The sequence below is a fragment of the Leucopleurus acutus genome, assembly GCF_964270905.1.
Source record: "Leucopleurus acutus genome assembly, chromosome: 8".
NCBI classification, from domain to species: Eukaryota; Metazoa; Chordata; class Mammalia; order Artiodactyla; family Delphinidae; genus Leucopleurus; species Leucopleurus acutus.
The window spans coordinates 40,054,621-40,079,991 of NC_139151.1; the positions used below are offsets into that span (position 1 = coordinate 40,054,621).

The following is a 25,371-nucleotide window of genomic DNA, read 5'->3' on the forward strand; positions in this document are numbered from 1 at the left end:
CTTATCCTCACGTGTAAAATGCATTTGTGGATCACAATCTTTGAATTTCTTCCTGCTCTAAAGGTTTTGCAGTCGCTAACGTCCCTGTCAACTCTTACATTGGACAATCCCAGAATATACATTCTTCTTCTGTGGATCCGTCAATCTCCAGCCCGGCCACTGATTACAACTTTCCATTCTCAGAAGACCATTAAAACAAACAGATTTAAACTACAACAGCATGCATTTAGATTTGCAAACAAAGATGTTCAGTTTCTAGAACTGTGCCCATTCATACGGAAGATCCTTATTACTCGCTGCCTGGGCTACTACGTCATGCAAAGTTGATGAGGACCCAACCGACGCTAAGGCCGAAAGTCAAAGAGAAAAGCCCAACCCCAAAGAAGAAAGGAGTCAGTGTAGGGCATCATTGTGCCAAATGGCACGCAATACATAAACATGAGGGAAACAAGCCTGAGTCACAGCAAAGGACTTAAACTGTTCTTTTTAAAAAAGAAGTATGCTGACTGTTCAGCAACAGGTCGAGGCAGGAGAGAGTCAAACAAACATCAGTCTTTGGCTTTTTAGAAGCTAACACACCGGGACTTCCTGGGTGGCGCAGTGGTTAAGAATCCGCCTGCCCATGCAGGGGACACAGGTTTGAGCCCTGGTCTGGGAAGATCCCACATGCCGCAGAGCAACTAAGCCCATGCGCCACAACTACTGAGCCCATGTGCCACATCTACTGAAGCCCGCATGCCTAGAGCCCGCTCTGCAACAAGAGAAGCCACTGCAATGAGAAGCCCACGCGCCACAACAAAGAATAGCCCCCGCTCGCCACAACTAGAGAAAGCCTGCACGCAGCAACGAAGACCCAACGCAGCCAAAAATAAATAAATAAATAAATAAATAAATAAATAAATAATAAATAAAAAAGCTAACATTCCATGCTTTCCTTGGTGGACGCTGAAGATGCACAAACATTCTATTCATTTGCATGATGAACAAAAGAACCAGTGGCTGAAAGTAATGACAGGCTGAAACAAAGTCCTACTTTCACAAGCATGGAGAAGACCCAGCAGAGCTGCTTCATTACGCAGAGAACGTCCTGCTGCACAAACCTGCCAAATCTGGCCCAAGTTCCACACGGCCCAGCCTTTGTGAGCCCTGCCTCCACAATCCCCCGACCACGGAGCTGCTGACCTGCTCCTCTTCTCTGCAGGACATTGGTGTCTCCCAGGTAGCATCTCCCCTTCTTGCAGCATGTGGACCCATCAGAAAGCAAAGGCATGTATTCCAAAAGCTGTGCTGCGATCGACACCCCCAGATGGAATCATCCCTGGGCTTCTCGATGCTGCAGTAACACATGCGCTGGAAGCTACTGACCTCTACGTTGGTCCTTACTTTTTCCAAGAGACCCTGTGTGTGGTGGAATAGGAGCTGGCCGAAGCTCTGAGTCCTAACTCTGCTGTTCTCTAACAAAGCTCACTGAGGCATAAAAAATGTACTGAGAGCCTCGTATGGTTCAGACACCGCTGGGCATCAAGGGTAGAAAGGCCACCGAGACACATGCGGTGCCGGCCACTATGGAGCTAAAATCAAGGAGCGCCTCAGTTTCCCATCTCCTCAAGGAAGGCGCTGGACCAAGTAATCTCTGAGGTTCCTTCTGATTTTAATGTGCTACAGTTTTACGATCTGAGTTACATCCCTGGTTGGCCACATGCATCCCTGTGGCTTTGGACTGGTGCAGCCTCTCTGGGCATCAGTTCCCACGTCTATAAAGCAAACAGGTGAGATTTGCAATGTCCCCAGTTACCTTATGCAGACACAATGGAAGGTTTCCAGAGTCACCCTGCAAGGAGTCCTTCTGCTGGACGGCTGCCCAGCAATAAGAGTCCACGAAGGAGGCCTGACGCCACGAGAAAGAACTGGGGGAGAAGCAGCTTATTTGGGTACCTGAGAAGCAAGAACAGATTGTTCCAAGTAAATGAAAGTGCAGGTGTCTGGACCCCTCCTGCCCCACCCATAATCCCTCCCTCCCTGCCTCAGACTTTCAGGTGTTTGCTAAGTCACCAAACACCACGACAGGAGCGAGGCCAGCACCAAAACCAAACCCCCAAGTCTGCAGTAAAGCTGAATATTTGCGAGCTTTCTGGCCAACACTGGTCGTGACAGCAGCTTGGGCTCAGGTGGGGAAAAACCCTTGAAAGAAGTGAAACCATCATAAAGGAAAAGTGCAAAGGAAACACGCTGAGTTGGTTTAATTTGGGGTGAGGACTGAGAGCAAGGAGAGGGTTATAGGGCGGGGAGTAGGAAGCGAGGAGGAGAGTCAATGCAGAAAACTGAACCAGAAAAGGAGTCCTTTTTAGAGCAAAGAAACAAAGGACATCCAGCCTGAGGACGAGAATGCTGACGGAACATTTGGTAATACACCACTGGACGGCAAATCGACTGTTTTCCAACTCCTCTAAGAAAAAAGAAGGCACAGGCCCAAACTGCAGTCCAAGTGGTTTCCATTCAGAAGGCAGATGCTCCAAACTGCGAGCCTACAGGCAGGGAGATGGGCGCAGGATGGGAAACCAGGACAGCTGGGTCCCACTCGAGGCTCTGCCGTTAACTTGCTCTTCTGGGAAGGAGCTCTGGACCTCGGTTTTCTCCTCTGCAACCTGAGAACTACATCGCTCCGCAAAGGCTACCGTTACTACCTGGAAGATTCTTCATGCCCCTGAGTGCCTCCCGACTCACATGGGCCACCGTGGAAAACAGGCCAGTAGGACTTTCAGGGTGCAGGGCTGAAGCCGTGTCTCCCCTCCTTGCCAGCAGGCAGAGGGCCTGGCGCTGAGCCTGTCCTGACAGCCCTGAGCCCAGCCCCACCCCCCTGCCCCATCAAGCAGGTACAGGAACATGTGTCCCTTCCAGGCACAGGGACCAGCTGCTGGGGGACAGCTGACACACTCTCTTCCACAGCCTGCACAGCAGGAGAGTGCCAAGTGCCTGGGCTCTGATGTTAGCTGCATCTAAACCTAACTCTGACCCTCACAGCCGGGTGACCTCAGGTCACTTACTTACAAAGCCAGGGATCTCCAAATGGGGATGACGTTAATGTCTAGATTCTGAGTAGTGTACCTGGTTCCCGGCAGTTGCACACGGCACATCCTTCTGTACCAAGTGGCTAGCAGATTCTGTTACAGCTTCAAAGATGGGGGAGGGGGTGCCCACCATTCTCCCTCCCACCCTGCAGAGAGGACAGGACAGTAGGAAGACACTGAGCTGGACTTCCCTGGTCCCTTTATGAGGGACATAAAAAGCCTCAAAGGGTCGCCCTCCTCTGGTGAGGGGTCGGCCTTTATACTTGTGACAGGAGAGGGTAGTGATGGGTATGTTGTCTGGAGAGTAGATTCTTGTGGTGAAGGGGGTGCAACAGGCCAGGTTCTGAGCACCCCCTCTTCTTCATCAGGTGCCTTTATGCCCACAGACGTCAAGAAGGGACTTCTCAGATAGAGCCCTTGGAGATGACTGTGAAAAGTCACACACTTTCTGAAAGCATCCTCTAATAGGGTAACTTCTTGCCAACCAGGAATGGTTTAAATAAGGTCCCTTCCAACTCTAATCCCATTAAACTTGAGTTCTTACGTTTTATAAAAAATAGAGCAATCAGGATAGCACAGGACCCCGGGGCTAGCCTCACTCTGCTCTCGCATCAGTATTCGTCTGTCAAATGCTTCTGATGAGGTCCAGACACCAAGGCTTACTGGGCATAAAACAGCAGATACTGTAAGAAGGACAGACAGGCCCCAGGTTATAGATGGATGGTTTCTGGCAAGCTGCTGTCCAAACACATTCTCCTGAAAAGGGACAATGCTGTTAGGATTTCATGGAAACCCGTCCGGCCTGTAGTCCTTGTGCGTGTAGCCAGCATCTAGTAACCTTTCTTTCCATAGGAAAAGTGCTTCGAGTTGTCCTGGGACGTCAGGGGCCTCCCCCAGGGCAGTGATGGAAGCTGCCGGAGCATAAATAACTCAATTTTTTCACACCAAAGCTTTTGCAAACGAAGAAGAAAGGAAATTTAACAGAGTCTACAGACAGAGGTTGAGCACACGTTGAGCTCCTAAGTAAATATTCTTCATCTGGAATGGAAGATGAGAAGAAAAGACAACCGATATTCACAGGACACCACGCCACCTTTAAATCATTACATTACCTCATTTAAACCTCACAACCAAATCGAGGGAGGGGAATAGACAGATAGATGGGTCTTATCTTCATTTTACCCTGGAGGAAACCGAGGCTCACAGTAATTCAGCAACCCCTCACCCGAGGAAGTCAGTGGTAGCATCAGAATTTGAATGTGTATCTAACTCTCAGTCTCTTAAAATGCTCCTCTCTGGACCAGTCACTCCAACAAGGCCGAGCTGGAGGAGGTCCCAGGAGCCTGGTGGAGCAGGGTGGTTTGAACACTCGGTTACTCCAACTAACCAGCATGGGCAGAGCTTCCTAGCAAGGGTCAAGGTCAAATCGGAGAAAAGGAGCAGATCAAGCCCCGGGTATTGGATATTCCCAGGCCAGAAACGGGAAACAAAGGAAGTCAAGAACCAGGCAGGGGCAGGAGTAAAGGGAGGGACCTGCAGGAGGTCCAAGCGGGAGGGTGCCGGGACCTGCCCGAGCTGGGCTGTGCAGACCTACACCTTCACCCAGGGCCTGACAGCCTAGCCTGGCCTAAAAGCACATGTCAGGAGGCTCAGCTGCAGCCATGCGGCTAGGATGTTCGGGACCTGGACCACGTGATTCATCTCCAAATGTTAACTCCACATCCTTTATCTCATTTACTCTTCAAAATGATATTGGGGGGTGATGATTTTGTGATGGATAAAAATGTCGAAATCGCTATGTTGTGCACCAGGAACTAGCACAGGGTTGTAGGTCGATTGTACTTCACAAACAAACAAACTCATAGAAAAAGAGATCTGATTTGTGGTTACCAGAGGTGGAAGATGGGGGGTGGGGGAACCGGATGAAGGCTGTCAAATGTACAAACTTCCGGTTATAAGGTAAATAAGTGTTAGGGACGTAACGTGTAACATGACACATAGAATGAACACTGCTGTACGTTCTATATGAAAGTGGTGAAGAGAGCAAATCCTAAGAGTTCTCATCACAAAGAAAAATTGTTTTTCCTTTTATTTTGTATCTGTATGAGACAATGGGTGTTCACTAAACTTACTGTGGTGATCATTTCAGGATGCATGTAAGTCCAATCATTACCCTGTGCACCTTAAACTTATACAGTGCTGTCTGTTAATGATACCTCAGTAACACTGGAAGAAAAAACCAATAATTTTGGGAGGCAAACAGGTGTTTTATATATTTTCCTAGCAGCCTTCCAGTAAGGAGAGCTTCTGGTCTCCTTCGTCCACCTTTTTAAACTGTTGCCAGATCATTGACCCTCAAGCTCAGCTCTGATCTTGACACTCCCTTGACTCAACATTTTTTCATTGGTTCCCCGCCACCCAGAAGACAAATCCAAACCGATGCTCCAGTCCAACCCAATTATTGCTGTGGCTTGCACAGGCCCCATCTGCTCCTAAATTTGTGCCTTTCCTCACGTCAATCCCTCTGCCCGGGGGGCCCTCTCTCCAATACTTGTTAAAGTCAATGCCCCTCCATGTCCACCTCCATGGCCCATCCTTCAAAGCCCAGCTCAGATATCACCCTCTGCATGAAACTGTCCCCACTCAACTCCCAGAGCCCTTTAAAGCCATCAGAGACAGAGAATCACCTTCAACCATGTTGTACAGACATGCACGTCTTATCTCCTCTAGTAATATCTCAACTCTTGACTAGCAGAGTGAACATACACACACACACACACACACACACACACACACACTCTCTCTCTCTCTCTCTCTCTCTTTCTCTCCCTCCGTCCCTCCTTCCCTCCCTCTCAACTTCATAGAGCACCCTGTATCAAATAAATAACAGCTGTCTGAGTGCTTTAAACGTTCCCAAGTACTATGATAAATAGTATCTCAACTAACAGTCAAGAGCTCCCTGTCAGATACCACTATCCCAGCTGAGGAAACAGAGTCCCTAATCCACAATGATCCTCCAGCCTGGGTCCCATGCCCTTTCCACTCCGCTCTGCCGCATGTTGGCTGAATGAGGGCACTCATTTCTTTCTAGGGAGTAGTTTTAAGTGAGATCTGCATCGCCTTTCACAACTGTACAGAAACCAAGAAATAAGTTTTGGCTTTACACCAAGAACAATACCACCACTTCTGTCCAGCTGAGAGTGCAGACAGAGCTGTGGGCTTTCCATACGTGTCTGGCCGGATAGAATGAAAGATGGGCAGGAAACATGTGCTCCGGGGGCTCCATGGCAGCAGCTGCAACATCTGCTAACAAGTGACCCATGTCACAGACATCCCTCCACCCACTCTCTGGGCCCCGGTCTGGAGCCTAGGGCGCGGGTCACCCCTTCTCCTAAGTGTCAGCCCAGCTAAAACCTGTTCCTGTACCACAGACGCAGCTGGTGGAGAACCAGAGGGTAACACAGCCTGAGGGGAGACAGGACGGGAGCCAGGGAGGTGGGCCAGCCCAGCAGCTTCTCCGTGGCACCAACACTAGCTAGTGCAAGGCTAGTGCAAGGCTCTCTGTTCCTGGTCCAACCCATCCAGAGGGGCTTTGGCCTCGTTTTGCTGTCCCTCTTTTTTTGATAAGCTTTCTTTTCATTCTTCTCATTATTATCACCCAGTTGGTTAGGAGGGCCCACATCTGAAGGGCTGTGAGTTCTGAGCCAGCCCCTAGCATCTTCTGACAAACATATGCATCCTCCCTCCCCGGGTGTTGTGTGGGAATAAGTTATCTGCGTTGCTTCTGCATTTAAATGCTACATGCAACTGTGAGGGTAGCGCAGGAATCAGGCTTCCTGAGAAGTTAATGCAACTCACCAAAATCGCAAGTTTAACAACACACCAATAGAAAGATCTAGTTAACTGCCTGGGAGGACATTAGAGGAATTTTCAAACGGAAGAGATTCTAACCTGGTAACCAGCACAGTGAAGAGAGTGAAGGGGCAGCAGAAGCAAGAAAAGGGAACCACCCCTTGCTGTGTACTCTGACCCCATTTTAAAATGGGGAAAGTGAGGATTTCGTGACTAGTGCGTTATAGAGATGGGGTATCAACCCAGGTTTCCATCTTTACCTTCCAAACACGAGGAAGAGGAGGCAAGAAGCACAGGTTATTGAAGAAAGTTGGGTCAGAGAAGGTCGAAAGAGAAGGAGGGAGACAGGAAAGTTTCTTTGAACAAAACAGTAAGCCCTGGGCTTGCTGGTTCTGCGAGGCAGAAAGGGAACACAGCAGTCATTACTATCGATAGAATATTTTAAAAGTTTGCAAAATGTTTTTATTTTGCAAAACTAAAACTCAGTTCTATTTCACTTTAATGTAAACGATACACATACACACACCATTCACACGTATATATACACATACCCAGGGGATCCAGGTAGGTCATAATACAACCTATGAAGCACTGAATTTGAAAGTTCTTGCTATATTTTAAGGTTGCCAAAAAAACTGAAAACAACTGTATTATAAACTCTCAAGTTCAATGGGAATAATCACATAGAAAGGGACCCTGATTGTGTGGTAGAGAAAGAGATGGGTAGTGGTCAGCGCTTAAAAATAAACATGAAATAGTAACAAGAACTCATAAGGATGAAACAGGCCTGAATCTGTTTCAAGCACCTTCGACACCAACATAAGACCAAATGAAGTCTGTCCCAAAGGATCGCTTCTTGCCATATACTCAGAGAGCCCAACCCCGATAAAATAGAGTAAAATTCCAAGAATCTCAGGACTACTTCTCTCTCTAAAACAGAAACAAATTCCTCCCCTTTCACCTCTCCAGGCGACTTCAAACCAACCTCTAGCTTCAAACACAAGCAAATAAATAAAGTTCCAAATGGTCCATTCTTGCCTTCACTTTTGCTTTGCGGGAACTGACCCCACGGCACAGGTGTTTTAAACCAGTGTGAAAATATGTAAGTACTCTCTGTAGCCCAAACTGAAAAAACTGAATTGGAATGATAGTTTTCTTTTCCTTTAAACCAAGTTGATTCACCAGTTCTCTTTTTTCCCACAGCTAAGCTTGGCTTTTAAAGACAAGCCAACCAGAGCTAATATCTGCTCCTTGATAAAATGGGCATAATCTAGTGTTATCTTCTAAATGAGTCCCAAGGAGTCCCCAGATACTTCACTACCCATCCCAAACAATAAACTGTTTGGCATTTCTGCATTAATAGTTTTCGGCTTTAGACAAAGGCCCATCAGTGCACAGTGCTCTCACGTATGGAGGGGAATAACAGCCCGGACCACATGGTCCAGGATTTGTGACTACAGGGCAGAAAGCCAAGGGAACATACAGTTAAGGTGGCGAGCCCCCGATGGAAACTGCAGGGCTCCTTTAATTCAGTCAAGAATGATGGCGTAAAAAAAAAAAAAAAAAAGAATGATGGCGTAAACAATATAATATTACACAGCCTGCTGAGTGCAAGAGCAGAAGTGAAAAGGGAGCTAGACAGAGACCACTGCTTGACGGAACCACGAGGCCAGCACTATACCCAGAAGAACAGACTAGACAACTAAGCGGCAGTCTGAAGTGTCGCTTTCCTGAGGTGGAGAATCCAGTCCCTTAGTACAACCAGAACGTCTAGACCACACAAAAGAAGAACTTGTATTAATCCAATGTAGAATCTGACAACTGTCCAGTGAATAAAGTTTCAATGACCCGGGTACCAGGGAAAAAAGATATGAGAACTTAATGTTCTAGTAAAGATGCAAAGAAAAGTACTCAATGTATTTAAATATTATTTCTTTTTAAATTTGGATCATCTGAGATTAACTAGTTCAAACATACAGAAAATTACAGAAAATAATATAACAGATACTTAGGGGTTTAAAACAATATTGACACTTTGCTTTGTTTACCTCATCTCTTCTTTAAAATGAAACATTTTATTTTGAATTATTTTCAGACCTATAGAAAAGTTACAAGAATATTACAGCGATATTCAGCTATAAAAAGGAAGGAAATCCTGCAATTTGTGTCAACATGGATGGACCTTGAGGGCATAATGTTTAGTGAAATAAATTAGACAGAGAAAGACAAATACTTCTGATCTTATTTATATGTTTTATCTAATAGAACTGAATTCACTGAGACAGAAAACAGATTGGTAGTTGACAGAGGCCGGGCATGGTGGGGTGAGGGAAATGGGTAAAGGTGGCCAAAAGGTAAAAACTTCCAGTTATAAGATATATAAATTCTGGGATGTAACGTCAGCACAGTGCCTATAGTTAACCATACCGTATGGTATATTTGAAAGCTAAGCAAGTAGATCTTTAAAGTTCTCATCATAAGAAAAAAATATATAACTATTTGAGGTGATGATATTAATGAAATTTACTGTGGTGATCATTTCACAATAGATACATATATCAATTCATTATGTTGCACACGTTAAACTTATGCAATGTTATGTGTCAATTACAGCTCAATAAAACTGGAAAAAATAAATAAAATTTGTAAACATATAAAATACAGCATCACCATAAAAAATAATATTACAATGAAATACCACATTGTCAACATTCTGCCACACATCCTCCTTTTATACACATGTATGTATAATATATACCTTTTTTCTGAACCACTTGCAGAGGTTATGACCCTTTCCTCTCAAAGTGTGTATCTTCTAAAATAAGATATTCTCTTACATAATCCAGTCCAATTACCAAATTAAAAGCAGCAACAAAAAAACGAAAGACACTACTGCTATCTATATTCAGATTTCCCGAACTAGCCTTTACGGCAATTTTTTTTTTTCCCTCTACTCAGGATCCAATCCTGCACCACACACAGTGCATTCAGATGTCATATCTCTCTAGTTGCTTTATCCTGGGAGGGTTCCACAGCCCTTCTCTGTCATTCAAGACCCTAACGTGTGAAGAGCACTGGCCCTCTGTTTTGTGCGACATCCCTTCATTTGTGTTTGTTCACTGTTTCTCCATACTCTGATCTAGGTTCTGCATTATTGGCAGGGATCCCAATAAGGGAAGGGTTGTTGGTCATCCACAGGACACCCCTGGAGGCGCCTGACAACAGTTTCCCCCATGACAGGTAATGTCACCTATGATGGTCACTTGGTTAAGGTGCCTTCTGCCAGGGCTCTGCTGTAAAAGTGGCTTTTTCCCTTGAGAAATAAGTGGTCTAGGGGGAGACAACCCTCCTAGACTGTAAGTATTCTGTTCCCCAGCAAGCTTTCATCCAGTGGTGAATCAAATACTTCAACTGTGGTTGCAAAGTGAAGATTTTCCAACTTTATTCTTCCCTCTACATTTATTAGCTGGCATTTTACTACAAAAAGGAACTTCACCTTCCCCACATTTTTTTCTTTTTTAGCATAAACATGGACTCAGGTAGTCTTTTGTTTTTCAATATTTTATAATCCGTTACTTTTATTTATTTTGCTGCTTAAATTGTTTCAAACTGGCTCCTGTACCTAATATGTTCCCTTTGGTTTTGAGCACTTCCATACTTCCTGGCACAAAATGTTCTGGGCTTATCTTGTACTTTCCCTGCCCCAGCCCTACAATTGGCCATTTCTCCAACGAACCTTCAGTTCCTTTAGTCGGTATTAAAAAAAAAAAAAAATTTAATAAATTTATTTATTTAATTTTTGGCTGCACTGGGTCCTCGTTGTTGCGCGCGGGCTTTCTCTAGTTGTGGCGAGTGGGGGGCTACTCTTCGTTGCAGTGTGCAGGCTTCTCATGTGGTGGCTTCTCTTGTTGCGGAGCATGGGCTCTAGGCTCGCCGGCTTCAGTAGTTGCAGCACGCAGGCTCAGTAGTTGTGGTTCATAGGCTCTAGAGCGCAGGCTCAGTAGTTGTGGTGCATGGGCTTAGTTGCTCCGCAGCATGTGGGATCTTCCCGGACCAGGGCTTGAACCCGTGTCCCGTGTCCCTTGCATTGGCAGGCGGATTCTTAACCACTGCGCCACCAGGGAAGTCCCAGTAATAAAATTTTAAAACGAAGATCTGGATGCTAGCTGTGCTCACTGCTACTGAGATGTCATTGCTCCCAGGCCCTTTCAACAGACACAGATAGGAAATCTATTTGTGTGTGTCTGTGTGTGTGTGTGAGTTTATGATGAGACTTCTAATTCCAATCCAACACCACTGGGATCTTCCTTGTCTTCCCTCATTCCATGTTTGTATCCTTCTTTCATTTAGACCCTTAGCTCCCAAATATATCAACATAGTTACTCATTGGCTCAATCCTAAAAATTCACACAAAATAATTTCAGAACTTTTAGGGACTTCCTTGGTGGCACAGTCGTTAGGAATCCGCCTGTCAATGCAGGGGACACAGGTTCGATCTCTGGTCCGGGAAGATCCCACATGCTGCAGAGCAACTAAGCCCGTGCACCAGGACTACTGAGCCCGCAGGCCTCAACTACTGAAGCCCCACGCTCTGGGCCCCGTGTGCTGCAACTACTAAAGCCTGCGCACCTAGAGCCTGTGCTCCACAACAAGAGAAGCTACCGCAAGGAGAAGCCTGTGCACCACAACAAAGAGTAGCACCCCCCGCTGTAACTAGAGAAAGCCCGCACGCAGCAACGAAGACCCAATGCAGCCAAGAATATAAATAAATAATAATAATAATTTCAGAATTTTTAAAGCAAAGACATCTTCTGGTATTCATTTTAAAAGGTTCACTCTGGATGCTATGTCAAAAACTGGCCATTCAGGGACAAGAACCGAAGTAGAGACCAGTCAGGAATCTATTGCAATAGTCCAAGTGACATAAAAAAGAATGAAATAATGCCATTTGCAGCGACCTGGATGGACCTAGAGATTGTCATACTGAGTGAAGTAAGTCAGACAGAGAAAGACAAATATGATACCGCTTACATGTGGAATCTAAAAACATTTATAAAACAGAAGTAGAGTCACAGATGTAGAAAACAAATTTATGGTTACCAAGGGGGAAGTGGGGGAGGGATAAATTGGGAGATTGGGACTGACATATACACACTACTATATATCAAACAGATAACTAATAAGAACCTACTGTATAGTACAGGGAACTCTACTCAGTACTCTGTAATGACCTATATGGGAACAGAATCTATATATCAACTAGATAACTAATAAGAACCTACTGTATAGTACAGGGAACTCTACTCAATACTCTGTAATGACCTATATGGGAATAGCATCTAAAAAAGAGTGTATATGTGTATATGCATAGCTGAGTCACTTTGCTGTATAGCAGAAACTAACACAACATTGTAAACCAGCTATACTCTAATAAGAATTAATTTAAAAATAATAAACATAAAAATAACGATAACACAAATTTAAAAAAATAGTCCAGATGAGAGAGAGTATGAAGAAATAGTCACAGCACATGTCTACCTGAAGTCTCTTCCATCACCTCTAGGTCCTAGCCTGGTCCAGGGCAAAGGTTTTGCTTCTATAAAATGAAGATTAACACAAAAGGTAGATGAAAGGTAAAAAGGGAAATTAATACAAACTCCTCTGCTATAATACAATTTGTGTATTTAAAAAAAAAAGTCGTATTCTGCAAAATCACTAAAATAACAGAGCTATGGAGTATATAGGATTGAGGCAGATCACTCCAAGTCTCTGCAGATTTTGTACCTTGAGCACTAATCAAACAGCAACAATCCTGATTAAAAACACAGTAGTGTGGGCTTCCCTGGTGGCGCAGTGGTTGAGAGTCCGCCTGCCGATGCAGGGGACACAGGTTCGTGCCCCGGTCCGGGAAGATCCCACGTGCCGCGGAGTGGCTAGGCCCGTGAGCCATGGCCGCTGAGCCTGTGCGTCCGGAGCCTGTGCTCCGCAACGGGAGAGGCCACAACAGTGAGAGGCCCGCGTACCGCAAAAAAACAAAAAACACAGTAGTGTGATGGAGGGTGTGTAAGAAAGGCTGCTGAGTTATGCACCCAAGTAAAAAAGTGAAACACACAAGGACCAGACAGAACCGCCTGATAGCACCTCCAGAACAGGGCATTTGACCAACGTGCAGCCAAGAGGAAGAGCGTGGGGTTAATGGGCATCGTGTGCGCCATATTCCTCTGAAGCTTGCTTCATCCAGATCTTCTTTGGTGGCACAAATCACTCACATGCTGAAAAAACGTATAGGAACCAATGTGACTTACACATGATACTGGTATTCCTTATACGCTAATCACACATAAGCTACTTTCCATCACAGAATCACCAAGAACAGATGTCATTTACTAAATACTACGAGTAGATAGGAACTAGATGCTCTCACTCAATCGAATAAAAGAACTGTGAACTCGTTATCATTTAGTGTCATTTGTCAGATGTGGAAACAGAGGCTCAGAGGGGTTAAGCAACTTCCAGAGGCAGACAGCTAATACTTGGTGTAGGTTCCAATCAATCCCAAGTGTGTGGCCCTCCTCTTTCCCCAATATGATGACACCCTGAGAACAAGGGACCAGGGGAAAGAGAAGGTGGAGGTGGGGCGGAGTGGAGAAGGACAGGCGCTGTGGACATCAAGGCCAGCCAGTAACACAAGCAGAGCAGGAAAGGGCCAGAGGCCTAATTTGTGTGAAACAACATGGAAGTCCAGTTAGGAGTGGGGAAGGGATTTTAGCCTAAAGGGAAAAAAATTAGGTACATCTATAAGAAGAGGTTCTAGAATCTTTATTTCCTGAATATTGCTTTAAGATCCCATTATATCCAAGAGTTATTAAGTTTTCTCTTTTACTTGCTAGTAAGTTACTTAACCTCTCTGAACCTAATATTTCTTGTTTGCAAAACCTCATAGAATTCCTATAAAGATTAATGAAATATCTACCACAGTGCAAGCAGATAGTAAGAACTCAATAAATGGTAGCTGTTTTTATTTCTATGCATTGGGCGCACCGTGGTAAGCTCTGGAGATACAAAGATATACGGTTCCTTTGTCACATCCTGTATTATTTTCTTCAGTGCATTTATAATTATTTGAATTTCACCATTCTTACTGGTTTACCTGTTTGTCTTATCTTCTATAAATCTTGAACATATGCATTGTGAAAGCAGGCCTTGGATAATCGGGATTTGAGATTTAACGGGGCCCCAGCCTGAAACCAGACCCAACTTTGTTAAGTCCTTTTGTATCACCTCTCCCTCAAAGTTGCCTTTTAAGAGCTAGATCTTGTAGTTCCTGCGACAAAGAAATCCTATTGTGTTGTAGCAGGCCTTGAGTGTCTAAATTTGGTATTTAATGTCACAGAGCTTTTGTGCCAGCAGCGTACCAAAAAAAGCCAAGGACCTTGCTCTCCCCAAGGGCTGTTCCTTCTGTTTCTCTTATGGTACAACAGAGCACAGCTGTTCTCCCGAAGGTAGGCAGACCTCGACGGCGTTGCACTCCACCCAAGAAGCATTTATTGGGCATGATACCACGGGGGATGCAAAGACAAAGAAAGCATGGTTCCTGTCCTCCAAGAGCTTGCAGTGCAGGAGGAGGCCAAGAATATGAACCACTAATGATAACAAACAAAAAAATTGCATAAGGTAATGGCTGAGTCATGGCAGACTTTCATACTTGAAGGGAGGAGAGGAGAAAACCCAGGCTGGGAAAGAGCATGAGAAAGGCTCGGAGTCTTTAAAGTTCACCGCATATTACGAAGGGGAGCACAGCACTGTGCCTGGAACAGAGTCCAGCTGGGAATCAGATAAAGGACGTCCTGGGATGACATGCTGCAAAGTCTAAACTTGATGTTGTGATAATGGCAAGGAGGTGTGGCAGGATGGGTGGAGGGACTGTGTTTTAATATCCTTAGGGCTGTAATTCATGCACCCATGGTCCTGATGCCCTGCTGAGGCTGCAGTGCTGGCCATGATTCTAACAGAGAAGGCACCCTCCCCAGCAAGAAAGCCAGGAGTGGGGAAGATGGTCCCGAGAGTGGGGAGGATGATCCCGTGGCAGCAGGGCCGAGACTCAGAACAAATTAGTAGCTTCTGTGCCGGGTACAAGCTCGTTCTGCTTTCAGTGCACTCTTCCTCATGCACAGGACAGGGAGAGGGCAGAGGACACAGCAGTGCCCGAGAATTCAGGCTTCAGAATCAAAGCTACAGTCCCGCTCTGCTCTGTGTGCCCTTGAGCACGTTATCTGGCCTCTATTGGCCTCAGTTCCTCATCTGTCAGAGTCATACAGTACTGGGGCGTGTTTAGCAGCTAACCTTTACTGTAAGGTTACTATGTCCCAGATATGGTTCTAGGGCTCACGTGTGTTAATGCATTTAATTCTCACCACCCTGTGAGATAGGTTTTACTATTACCCCATTTATTGATGAGGAAACTGGGGCACAGAGAAATTATGGAACTTGCCCAATGTGTCACAGTGTATGTGTGATGCACCAGGATTGGAACCCAGGCAGTCTGTCTCCAGACTCACATCTTAACCAATATTCCACAGTCTCCCCAGAATTAAAATATACACCTGTTTTGAAGAATTTCTGCTGGGAAAAATATCATGCTAGAAGGACCTAGCACACAGGCAGCGTCAATATATGGTGGCTTCATGTGATAAAGGACTGTTATTAAATATATACAAAGAATTCCTTGGATATAGAAGATGTGGTGTATATATACATAATAGAATATTACTCAGCCATAGAAAAGAATGAAACAATGTCATTTGTAGCAACATGGATGGACCTAGAGATTACCATACTAAGTGAAGTAAGTCAGACAGAGAGAGACAAATTTCATATAATATCACTTACATGTGGAATCTAAAAAAATGATACAAATGAACTTATCTATAAAACAGAAACAGACTCATACACAGAGAAAACAAACTTATGGTTACCAAAGGGGAGCACGGTGGGGTGGGGGGGAGGATGAATTAGGAGTTTGGGATTAGCACATACAAACTACTATATATATAATAGATAAACAAGGTCCTCCTGTATATTCAATATCTTGTAGTAAATTATAATGGAAAAGAATCTGAAAAAGAATATATATATCGCTGAATCACTTTGCTGTGCACCAGAAACTAACACGACATTGTAAATCAACTATACCTCAAATAAAAAATACATATACAAAAAATTCTTAAAACTCAACAATAAGAAGCAAACAACTCAAAACATGGGCCAAAGATCTTAACAGACACCTCACCCAAGAAGGTATGAGATAGAAAATAAGCACATGGAACAACAAGATACCAGTACACACCTATTAGAAGGGCCAAAATCTGGAACACGGACAACACCAAGTGCTGGCAAGGATGTGGAGCAATAGGAACTTTCATTAACTGATGGTCAGACTGCAAAGTAGTACAGCCACTTTGGAAGACAGTTTGGTAGCTTCTTACAAAACTGAATGTACTTTTACAGCAAATGTGCTCCTTGGTATTTACCCAAAGGACCTGAAAACTCATGTCCACACAAAAACCTGCCCATGGATGTTTATTACAGCTTTGGTCGTAACTGCCAAAACTTGGAAGCAACCAAAGACGTCCTTTAGTAGGTGAATGGAAAAATAAACTGTGGTACATCCAGACAATGGAATATTATTCAGTGTTAAAAAGAAACAGCTACCAAGCCATGAAAAGACATGGAGGAATCTTAAATGCATGTTACTAAGTGAAAGAAGCCACTCTGAAAAGGCTACGTACTGCATGATTCCAACTGTATGAAATTGTAGAAAAGGCAAAACTATAGAGACTGTAAAAAAGCCAGTGGTTGCCAAGGGTTATACAGGTGAGGGTTGAATAGGTAGAGCACAGAGGATTTTGAGGGCAGTGAAAATACTCCATATGATACCATAATGATGGATAATTATACACTTTTCCAAACCTACAGAATGTACGACTCTGGTGGGGAATGTTGATAACAGAGAAGGCTGTGCATGTGTGGGAGCAGGGAGTATATGGTAAATCTCTGTACCTTCCCCTCAATTTTGCTGTGAAACTAAAACTGCTCTAAAAAAGTAAAGCCTTAATGAAAACGTACGCGTGTGTGTGCACGTACACACAGCAGCTATTAACATCGCTCCTAAGGACAGCAGGGGAAGGAAGGCATTAGAAGCAACTGCCTCAGTGCAGAGGGGAAAGGCAACATTTCCCTCTGGACACCAACCCCTCTGGCTGGTCACCTGCAGGGCCCCGGCCAGGCCCTTCCAGAGCTGCAGCTTCTCCCAGGCCCTCAGCGGACAGGGCTTCCTGCTGTGCCGGGCGATGAGAGCCGGCTGCTGGGGTCTACCCTGGACCAGGCTTCCGCATGGACCCGGCCCACCCCTGCCAGGCACAGCCTTCCTGACAGTCCACTGCTCCAGGCCGGGCTTCCACGAGATCGTGGAGCCCCAGAGCAGAACCGCTGAGTGCAGCCAGCTTGGGGCCTTCCCAAATCAGCTCCAACATCCCAGAACAACGGGAGGTATCGGGTGTGCCCGCAGAGCTCCCAGCAATGGCTCCCGATAAACTTTTATAAACTATCTGCCCCATACAAAGCACCATGGTGGGGCTTCCCTGGTGGCGCAGTGGTTGAGAGTCCGCCTGCCGATGCAGGGGACGCGGGTTCGTGCCCCGGTCCGGGAGGATCCCACATGCCACGGTGCGGCTAGGCCCGTGAGCCATGGCCACTGAGCCTGCGCGTCCGGAGCCTGTGCTCCGCAACGGGAGAGGCCACAACAGTGCGAGGCCTGCGTACTGCAAAAACAACAACAACAACAACAAAAAAAACAAAACAGTGAGGTGACACCTCTGTACTGACACAGAAGGCTTCCCACACCTTTCCACACAGTGTGCTTTCCATACTAAGCAGGAAAATGCAAACCACTATGATGTGACTCAGTTTGGTTAAAAAAAAATGTGTATACGTTATATTAATGCAGAGAAAGGGGATTTTATGTCTGTCCAGTGTCCACGGTGTTCACCTCTACACACAGTGAAGGAGGTTTATGAATCCTTTACCATGAGAAGGTATTTAGGTACTATCTGTACAATAAAATACCAAAAAAAAAATTAACAAAGAAAAACATGTATGTATCAGTAGCCTCTCTGGATAGCAGGCATCTTTCTGGAAAGGGACCAGGAGGCTCCCTTGGTGCTTTGCCTTTAAACGTGAGCTGAGGATGTGCTGTTTTGGGACCTTTGCCCTGAGACCCTAAGTATTAGCCCATTCTTATAGACACCCCTGAAGAGAAGAATCAGCTTTGCCACCTGGTACATGCTGAAGGGCAGCCTGAACCCATTTCCCAAGACGTGCCTACAGCAGCCACGACAGAGCAGATGACTTAAGCCACCTGGTTGCTGACTCGGAGGAAACAAGAGGGAAACTGGGAACTGACAGCATTGGAAGCAGCTGCAGCTCTCTCTGTCCCCTGGCTCACTGGGGCTGGCCCAGCACCTGCCCTGTAATGACAGCAGCAGAGCAGAGCTAACCCTAAGGGACCAAGTCCCTCTGTCCAGAACTACAGCTGCCTGCTGGGAGGGCAGCAGGGAGAGAAGGCTCCCTGGGCGGACCAGACACCCTTCCCCAGGGGTCCAGTGGCTGCCCCTGCTGCTCATCTGGTCCAGCCACCCTGGCACGGGGCATGAAGCATCCTGGTGGGAGATAGGAGCTCTGCTCTCCCAGCGTCTCCTAAGATACCAGGCTAGGGCACCAGAGAGTCAAAGCAGTCCCTGAGGGAGGACATCTCGGTCCCAGGTCCTGAGTAGCCCTAAGCCAAGGGTACTGCAGACCCATCAAAAGACCCCAAGAATAAGAATCCCATTCAGAGTCTGGTCTGTTGAAAAGTAGCACGCTTAGGGAATTCGTTTCTTCAACAATTTAGATAAATACTCCTAGAATTTCAGAGTCTGAAGGCCATGTAGCCTAATTATGCTTGTATTCTACACAGAGTTGTCACTCAGCTATTTCCTAAACTAACTCACTAACTCTCGATATAGATACACCTCCAGGGGAAAGGGGCTGCACCTCTAGAGGCATCTGGGGACAGGTGTGGTAGAAATGAAGGTCCTTCTGTGGCACAGAACTCTGACCTCCTGCACCTACCATATGGCGACATTCGTGTGTTCCATGGAGCCACATGGAATGACACTCATCCACCTTCCACTGAGCCTTTCAACATTTCAAACACAGATTCTTCCTTGCCATAAAAATACTGCGAAAGGAAATGACTGCAAAAGGAAATTTGAGGTACTTGCAATACAACCTATGCTTATAAGTCAAGTGGGGCAACTGAACGGGGTTCATCATGAACGGTAACCAGTCCTCCCTCCTGGCATCAGATGGCTGCTCCTCCATGACAGGGTCCATGTCTCCCTGACTCCTGGGTCCTCAGTGCCCAGCACTGGGTCCAGCCCACAGCTGGTACTCAAGAAACATTTGCTGAAGGGAAAGATTATCTCCAGGACCCATGCTACTTGGTGGTTTTCCTTCCAACCGGAAGCCTCAACTCCCGGCCATCTGGAAGGCGGAGGGAAAGCCTTGACTATATCTATGCCTGCCCAATGACAAGGAAAACTGAAGACTACCTTCCAAAATGAATTTGGCGGCTTCCTGCCAAGTTGAACAACTTAGTGGTGTGGATCACAAAATCAAGCTCACTGTAACCTTTTTCTAACCAACTCTTCCCTCAACATCACCATTTCCATCAATATCATTCTCCAGTCACCCAGGCCTGCAGCCTTTCTGATACCTCTGATCAGTCTCGGCCCTTTGTGGCCGATGAAAAGCCAGGGGCCCAAGAGTGGATTATTACTCCTTGATCTTGGAAATTTCCCATCCTTTCCCTTCTAGTCTTGGCACCCACCCTCGCACAAGACCTCAACTGATGCCGCATCTTTATGGCATCCTCCCTAGCTCCAACTCCCCTCTTTCACAGAGCCTACATGTACCCTCAGGTTATTACTTATTAAGGGCTGTTTTCAACCAGTCCAGCCTCTGCTCAAATAATAACTTTGTACTTTTTATTTATTTATTTTGCAGTATGCGGGCCTCTCACTGTTGTGACCTCTCCCGTTGTGGAGCACAGGCTCTGGACGCGCAGGCTCAGCGGCCATGGCTCACGGGCCCAGCCGCTCTGCGGCATGTGGGATCTTCCCGAACCGGGGCACGAACCCATGTCCCCTGCATCGGCAGGCGGACTCTCAACCACTGCGCCACCAGGGGAGCCCAACTTTGCACTTTTTAAACCATCAAGTCTGTACTCCTCTGTTCTCACTAACCCAGGCCCTTATTCACTCTCATATTCCAGGAACCCTGACTAATCCTCCTGCCTCAGTTAGGACACTCCTCACTGTTTCTCTCCTTCCAGGAACACGTACCATTCTTTGACATCCCCAAATCTTGGCAAAGGTCTCACCTCTGCTTATCCAAATCCCACCCACGGGCAGGGGCTCAGGGCCAGCCCAATCTTTCACATAAGCTTTCCCCATTGTCCAGCCCCACCGGCCTCCGTCCCCACAGAGCTGTGTCTAGCCTCATACACGGCCTTCCACTTGACTCATGGACACTCTCTCCTGCGCTCAAAGTCAGAAGAGATGATGAGGAAGACCAGCTGCTTATTAGCCACGTGATCCTGACCAAACCACCAGACTCTCTGAATCTCACAGAACTGTTATTAGGATAAAGGAGAGTTTACAAGAAGGGGTTCATTCATCTCACATTCAAAATAAGGCCGTCCAGGTAGAGGATTTGGGTATCCCTTCTAATACTGGCCAAGAGCAGTTATTTCCCATCACTCACAACCCTGCAGAGCTAAAGTCTCAGTACACATCAACTAAATGTAAGATAAGGGAGAAAGCACTTTTCATGGGCTACTTGTCTTCACGTCCTCCGATTAGCCACTCGGGAGCTTCTCTGATACAAATTTTGGGTGACCGCAGAAATGTGTGGGAGGGAAAAGAGAGGCAAATCTGGTGACAACGGCGCCGGTCTTAAGAGTGGGACTTGAACACTAAGCCAGAGCCGGGATCAGTGGGCAGCAGGGAACAGAAATGGGTAGCAGGGATGCGAGAAGGGTCCACAGCAGGGGCGGGGGGGGTGAAGGGAGCACGCGAACAAAGAATGCTTCGGCCCATCAACTCGGGCTACCTTCCTTCCCAACGTTCACGTCCATGACAACGGCGGGCACCGCCAGGGACGCGCGGTAAAATCACTTCTCGCCAGAGACCCGGGCACCTCTGATAACGCCGGCCCAGCCCGCCCCGGTGCCGCTGTCCCCGGGCCTTACCAATCGAGATTTCCTGTGCGAAGGCCAGCGAGATGAGCAGCAGCGGCAACCCCACGGCGATGCACGTGACCATCTTGTCCACGGCCAGCTCCAGCCGCAGCCCCTTGAACTTGGGCTCCGAGGGCTCCTTCAGCAAAAAGTCTGAGAAGACGTACTCGGTGGCCAGGTGAGCAATGGCCATGGCTGCGGCGCACGGGGCTGGGCCAGGAAGGCTCGCAAGAGCAGGCCCGGGTACCGCCGGCGTCGGGAGGGCGGCGCGGTGCCTTCACTCGGTTACTGACTGGGCCCGCGGCTTTCGCTTTCCCTTTGCCGGCTCCCCGTTTGCTTCCACATCCCACTGGTCTTTGTGTCTCGAAGCGCCGCAGCTGTCTTCTCTGGGGGCCTGGCCTGGCGGGTCCCGGGATTGCTTCGGGCGCACGGTATCGCGCCTGCTCCTCCGCCGCGGGCCTGGGGCAGAGCCGCACCCGCAGGTCCCCGGGATGCGCGCGCCCGAGGGCGCGAGACTCAACCGCGGAACAAAGCGCTAGCCTCGCCGCGGCTCTGCCGCTGCGCCCTGGCGACTTGGAGTTTCCGGAAGCTGAGGCGACGCGGGGCGGGTGGGCGCGGCAGCATCCCGCGACACTGGGATCCACCCCCAGCAAAGGGAACTTCCCGGCGAGCGGTACCTCGTCAAATCCTCGCGCCTCTCCCCACCTCATTCTCTCCACTTCCTGGCACCCGGGATTTTTGAAATCATTTCTGAAAGCGACCTGTTACCCAGTGGACAGGATGGGCCCCTTTTACGCCTCACCCCCAACATTTCTACGTGGCGGAATCAGGTTAAAAGGAGGTGCAAACGCTTCAAAGAGCAACGGGGCCCTAAAGGGCTATCGAGCGGGTTAGACCAAGCCGGTGCGGAAGAGGGACTGCCGGTGCTGGACTCTTCCAGAAGCACTGCGGGACTGGGAGGCGCGGGGTCAGTGGTGGTGAGCCCTGCGTCTGACTAGGTCTCAGGTGTCTGTGCTTAGCCTCCTGCTTTCCCCGTGGGAGCCTCGGTCTGGGAGCCAGCAGTGGGTGTCTGCGGGAAGCGGGTGTTGGGGGAGAGCTACTTCTGAACGACTTTCAGGTAGTGGATGCTGAGAAATAGTCAAGAGACGCTCTAATCAGCGACATTTGGGGCAGACAGCACCTTTGAACGTGAGGGCTCCTTGGGGCTGGGCTGCGCTTTCTGTTCTTTGTACATGGGCGGGTCTGTGCACGCAAGCCTCTTCTTTGTGCCCTCAACTGCCATATGTACATCTCCACCCTGCCCTGCCCTCTAAACCCTCATCCAATGGCCTGCACCACTCTCCACTTAGATGACTCACAAGACCAGGACCACACAATGGCCAGGACCGCAATCCTTATGCTTGTCTCAACCTGAACTCCAGTCTTCCCCATCTTGCTCAGTGCGCCGCCATCCACCGGGATGCCCAAAGCAGAAAACTGGAGGGCCCTGTGGAACATTACAGTCTCTCCCCAGGTGCCATAACCAATTTCCAAATCCTGCGGTGTCTCTCTCCTAAATGTAGAAAATCTCATAGTTTTTCTCCACCTGCGCTGCCAACGCTCCTTGCCGCCATCCTGTCTCCTAACCGCATACAGGTTATGTACCCTGCAGGCCCGCAAGCCATTCTCCCCCATGGCTGCCAGAGGGAGCTTTTAAAAGCTCCCGTCTGATCCTTTCACTCCCCTACTTAAAGTGTACATTGTTTTTAGGATAAGATCCAAATTTCTTACCATGGCCACTGCCTGCCTTATCAGCTTCACTACTTTCCAGTCAGTTCTTCAAGTTAGCCAGCCCCATGCCTCCTCCAGACCTTCCCCTGCCCAAAACACTTCCACGGTAGCCTCTTTGCCTGGCCAACTCAGATTCACCCTCCTGATTTCTACTGGTTGTCACTTCCCAGGAGAGTCTTCCCTGAAAATGCTAAACTAGATTAGGTCCCTTTGTTAAATATTCTTGTAATACTAGCTGTGGGCCTTGGGAAAGTTACTTGCCCCTTCTGTACCTCAGTTTTTTCATCTGTAAAGTGTTTATACTGCTTAGGATTGAGATAAAGATCAAAAGAGTTAATATAGGGCTTCCCTGGTGGCACAGTGGTTGGGAGTCTGCCTGCCGATGCAGGGGACACGGGTTCGTGCCCCGGTCCGGGAAGATCCCACATGCCGCGGAGCGGCTGGGCCCGTGAGCCATGGCCACTGAGCCTGCGCGTCCGGAGCCTGTGCTCCGCAACGGGAGAGGCCACAACAGTGAGAGGCCCGCGTACCGCAAACAAACAAAAAAAAAAAAGAGTTAATATGTGTAAAGCGCCTAGGACATTGCCCGGCAATTGATGAGTGCTATGTAAATGTTATCCATTACTGTTGCCCTCTATTTTTCCTTCTTAATGAAAATCACAATTATAATTCAACAAATATGTGTTTGTCCATTTATTTAACGTTTGTCTCCCCCTTTATATGGTAAGCTTCATGAGGGCAGGTCTGCACCCATGTATACCAACCACTCTCATCTCCAGCACTTAGCACAAATGCCTGACACATAGTAGGTATTTTAATAAAGGTTTATTAAATGAAGGAAGATGAAAATCTTTCACTTTGAAAATTGTTTAAAAACAGGTGGCCCAACTTACGTTCATTTTGCCATACATTCAAGGCATGTATTAGAGGGTAGTGATGGGCCAGGTGTGGGCTCGATGGATGGGGAAGCAAAGATGAAGTGACACATTCCATTTCCTTAAAGATCTCATGGCTTAGTAAGAGAAATAAGGTATGTGCACAATTAACTATGATACAGGTTAGAAAGTGTAAGTAATATTGAGAAATGTGGGGTAAGCCAAGGGGTGTGCATAAAAAGATGGGGCCTGGTGGGGTGCGTCCGTTTGTGGCAGGCAGAGCTGGCACAGGAACTTTCTAGGAGGGAGTGAAAGCATGGATGCCTTGCCCCTTCTCTCCTTGTCAGAATCTACGTATCCAACAGGCTCCCATGTCCCTTCTTCCGGATGCCTTCCAGGATCCCCCAGTTGTGATGAATCATTCTCTCCCTTATCCCTTTCTTCTATTCTAGCATTTAGCTCATTTTGCCTTGCGTGATGGTTGATTGCATGTCTGCTTTCTCATTAGGTATCACTTCCTCTGAGGATCTGGATGGAATCCCAACAGTTTTGTCAGTTACCCTCAGCCCTGGCAGAGTTTTTCAAATTTAGCAGGAAGTCAATCCACCTGTGTTGAATTTACAACGGAGGCAAGAAAGAGAACTTTCTTGAGAAATGTGGGGTATGCCAAGGGGTGTGCATAAAAAGATGGGGCCTGGTGGGATGCGTCCGTTTGTGGCAGGCAGAGCTGGCACAGGAACTTTCTAGGAGGGAGTGAAAGCGGGAAATGGGAAGTGGAGACCTTTCCATTAGGAAATGGGAAGTGGAGACCTCTGACACTGGTATAGGGAAGAGGAAGGTGAGGGAGACAAAAGTGAAGGGGTTGGGGCCGGAGAAGTTAGCCTGGAATTTTTTTTTTTTTTCAGTAGGCATTAGAGAGGTTTTGGACGGGAGTAATATACAGAGAGCTGCGCTTTAAGAAGATGTCTTCCAGCCACATGTAGAGGTGATTGCGATGCAGAGTGGAGGTGGAGAGGCCAGGTAAGAGGCTGCTGAGATTTTGCACATGAGAAGTAATCAGAGCCCAAACTGGCCCCTTGTATTTGAGAACAGATATGAATGGCACAGAAAAGAGTGGTGGTCCGCCCCCAGCCTCCTGTCCGCATGCTGTGGGGCTCAGCACCTCTCCCACCCGGTGCCCCAGATGGCATCGTCAGGGCACTGGCTGGGCAGGGGCTGACCATGACCCTAGTGGAGCCCCTGGCCAGAAAGGCCTGGAGCCGCCCCTCTCCCCTACATCAGGTGCTCAGCTGAGAGAAGAAGAATTTATTTTTCTGGTTGATTTTGTCTTGGGCCTGGGATGCTGGCCTGTGAAGGGCCTGGGGGGTGGCAGGACAACTCAGGAGGGAGCTGGGGGTGGTGGTGAGATAGCCCTGGGACCTGGGACCCTTTGCTGCAGTGCTGCAAAGCTTGCAGGTGGACACACCTC

General features: G+C 47.5%; 1 protein-coding gene across 1 annotated transcript in view; it reads right to left on the reverse strand.

Annotated features, from left to right (window-relative positions):
* Window positions 1-21,451, reverse strand: part of PANX1 (pannexin 1) — a gene marked incomplete at both ends in the record, with an annotated part of 34,478 nt that extends 13,027 nt beyond the window's left edge. Inside the window, 2 exons of the mRNA XM_082844417.1 lie at window positions 1,796-1,935; window positions 21,271-21,451. Coding sequence (XP_082700543.1) covers window positions 1,796-1,935; window positions 21,271-21,451 — 321 coding nt within the window. The remainder of the gene's footprint in view (window positions 1-1,795; window positions 1,936-21,270) is intronic.
* Between the last annotated feature and the right edge of the window lie 3,920 nt (window positions 21,452-25,371).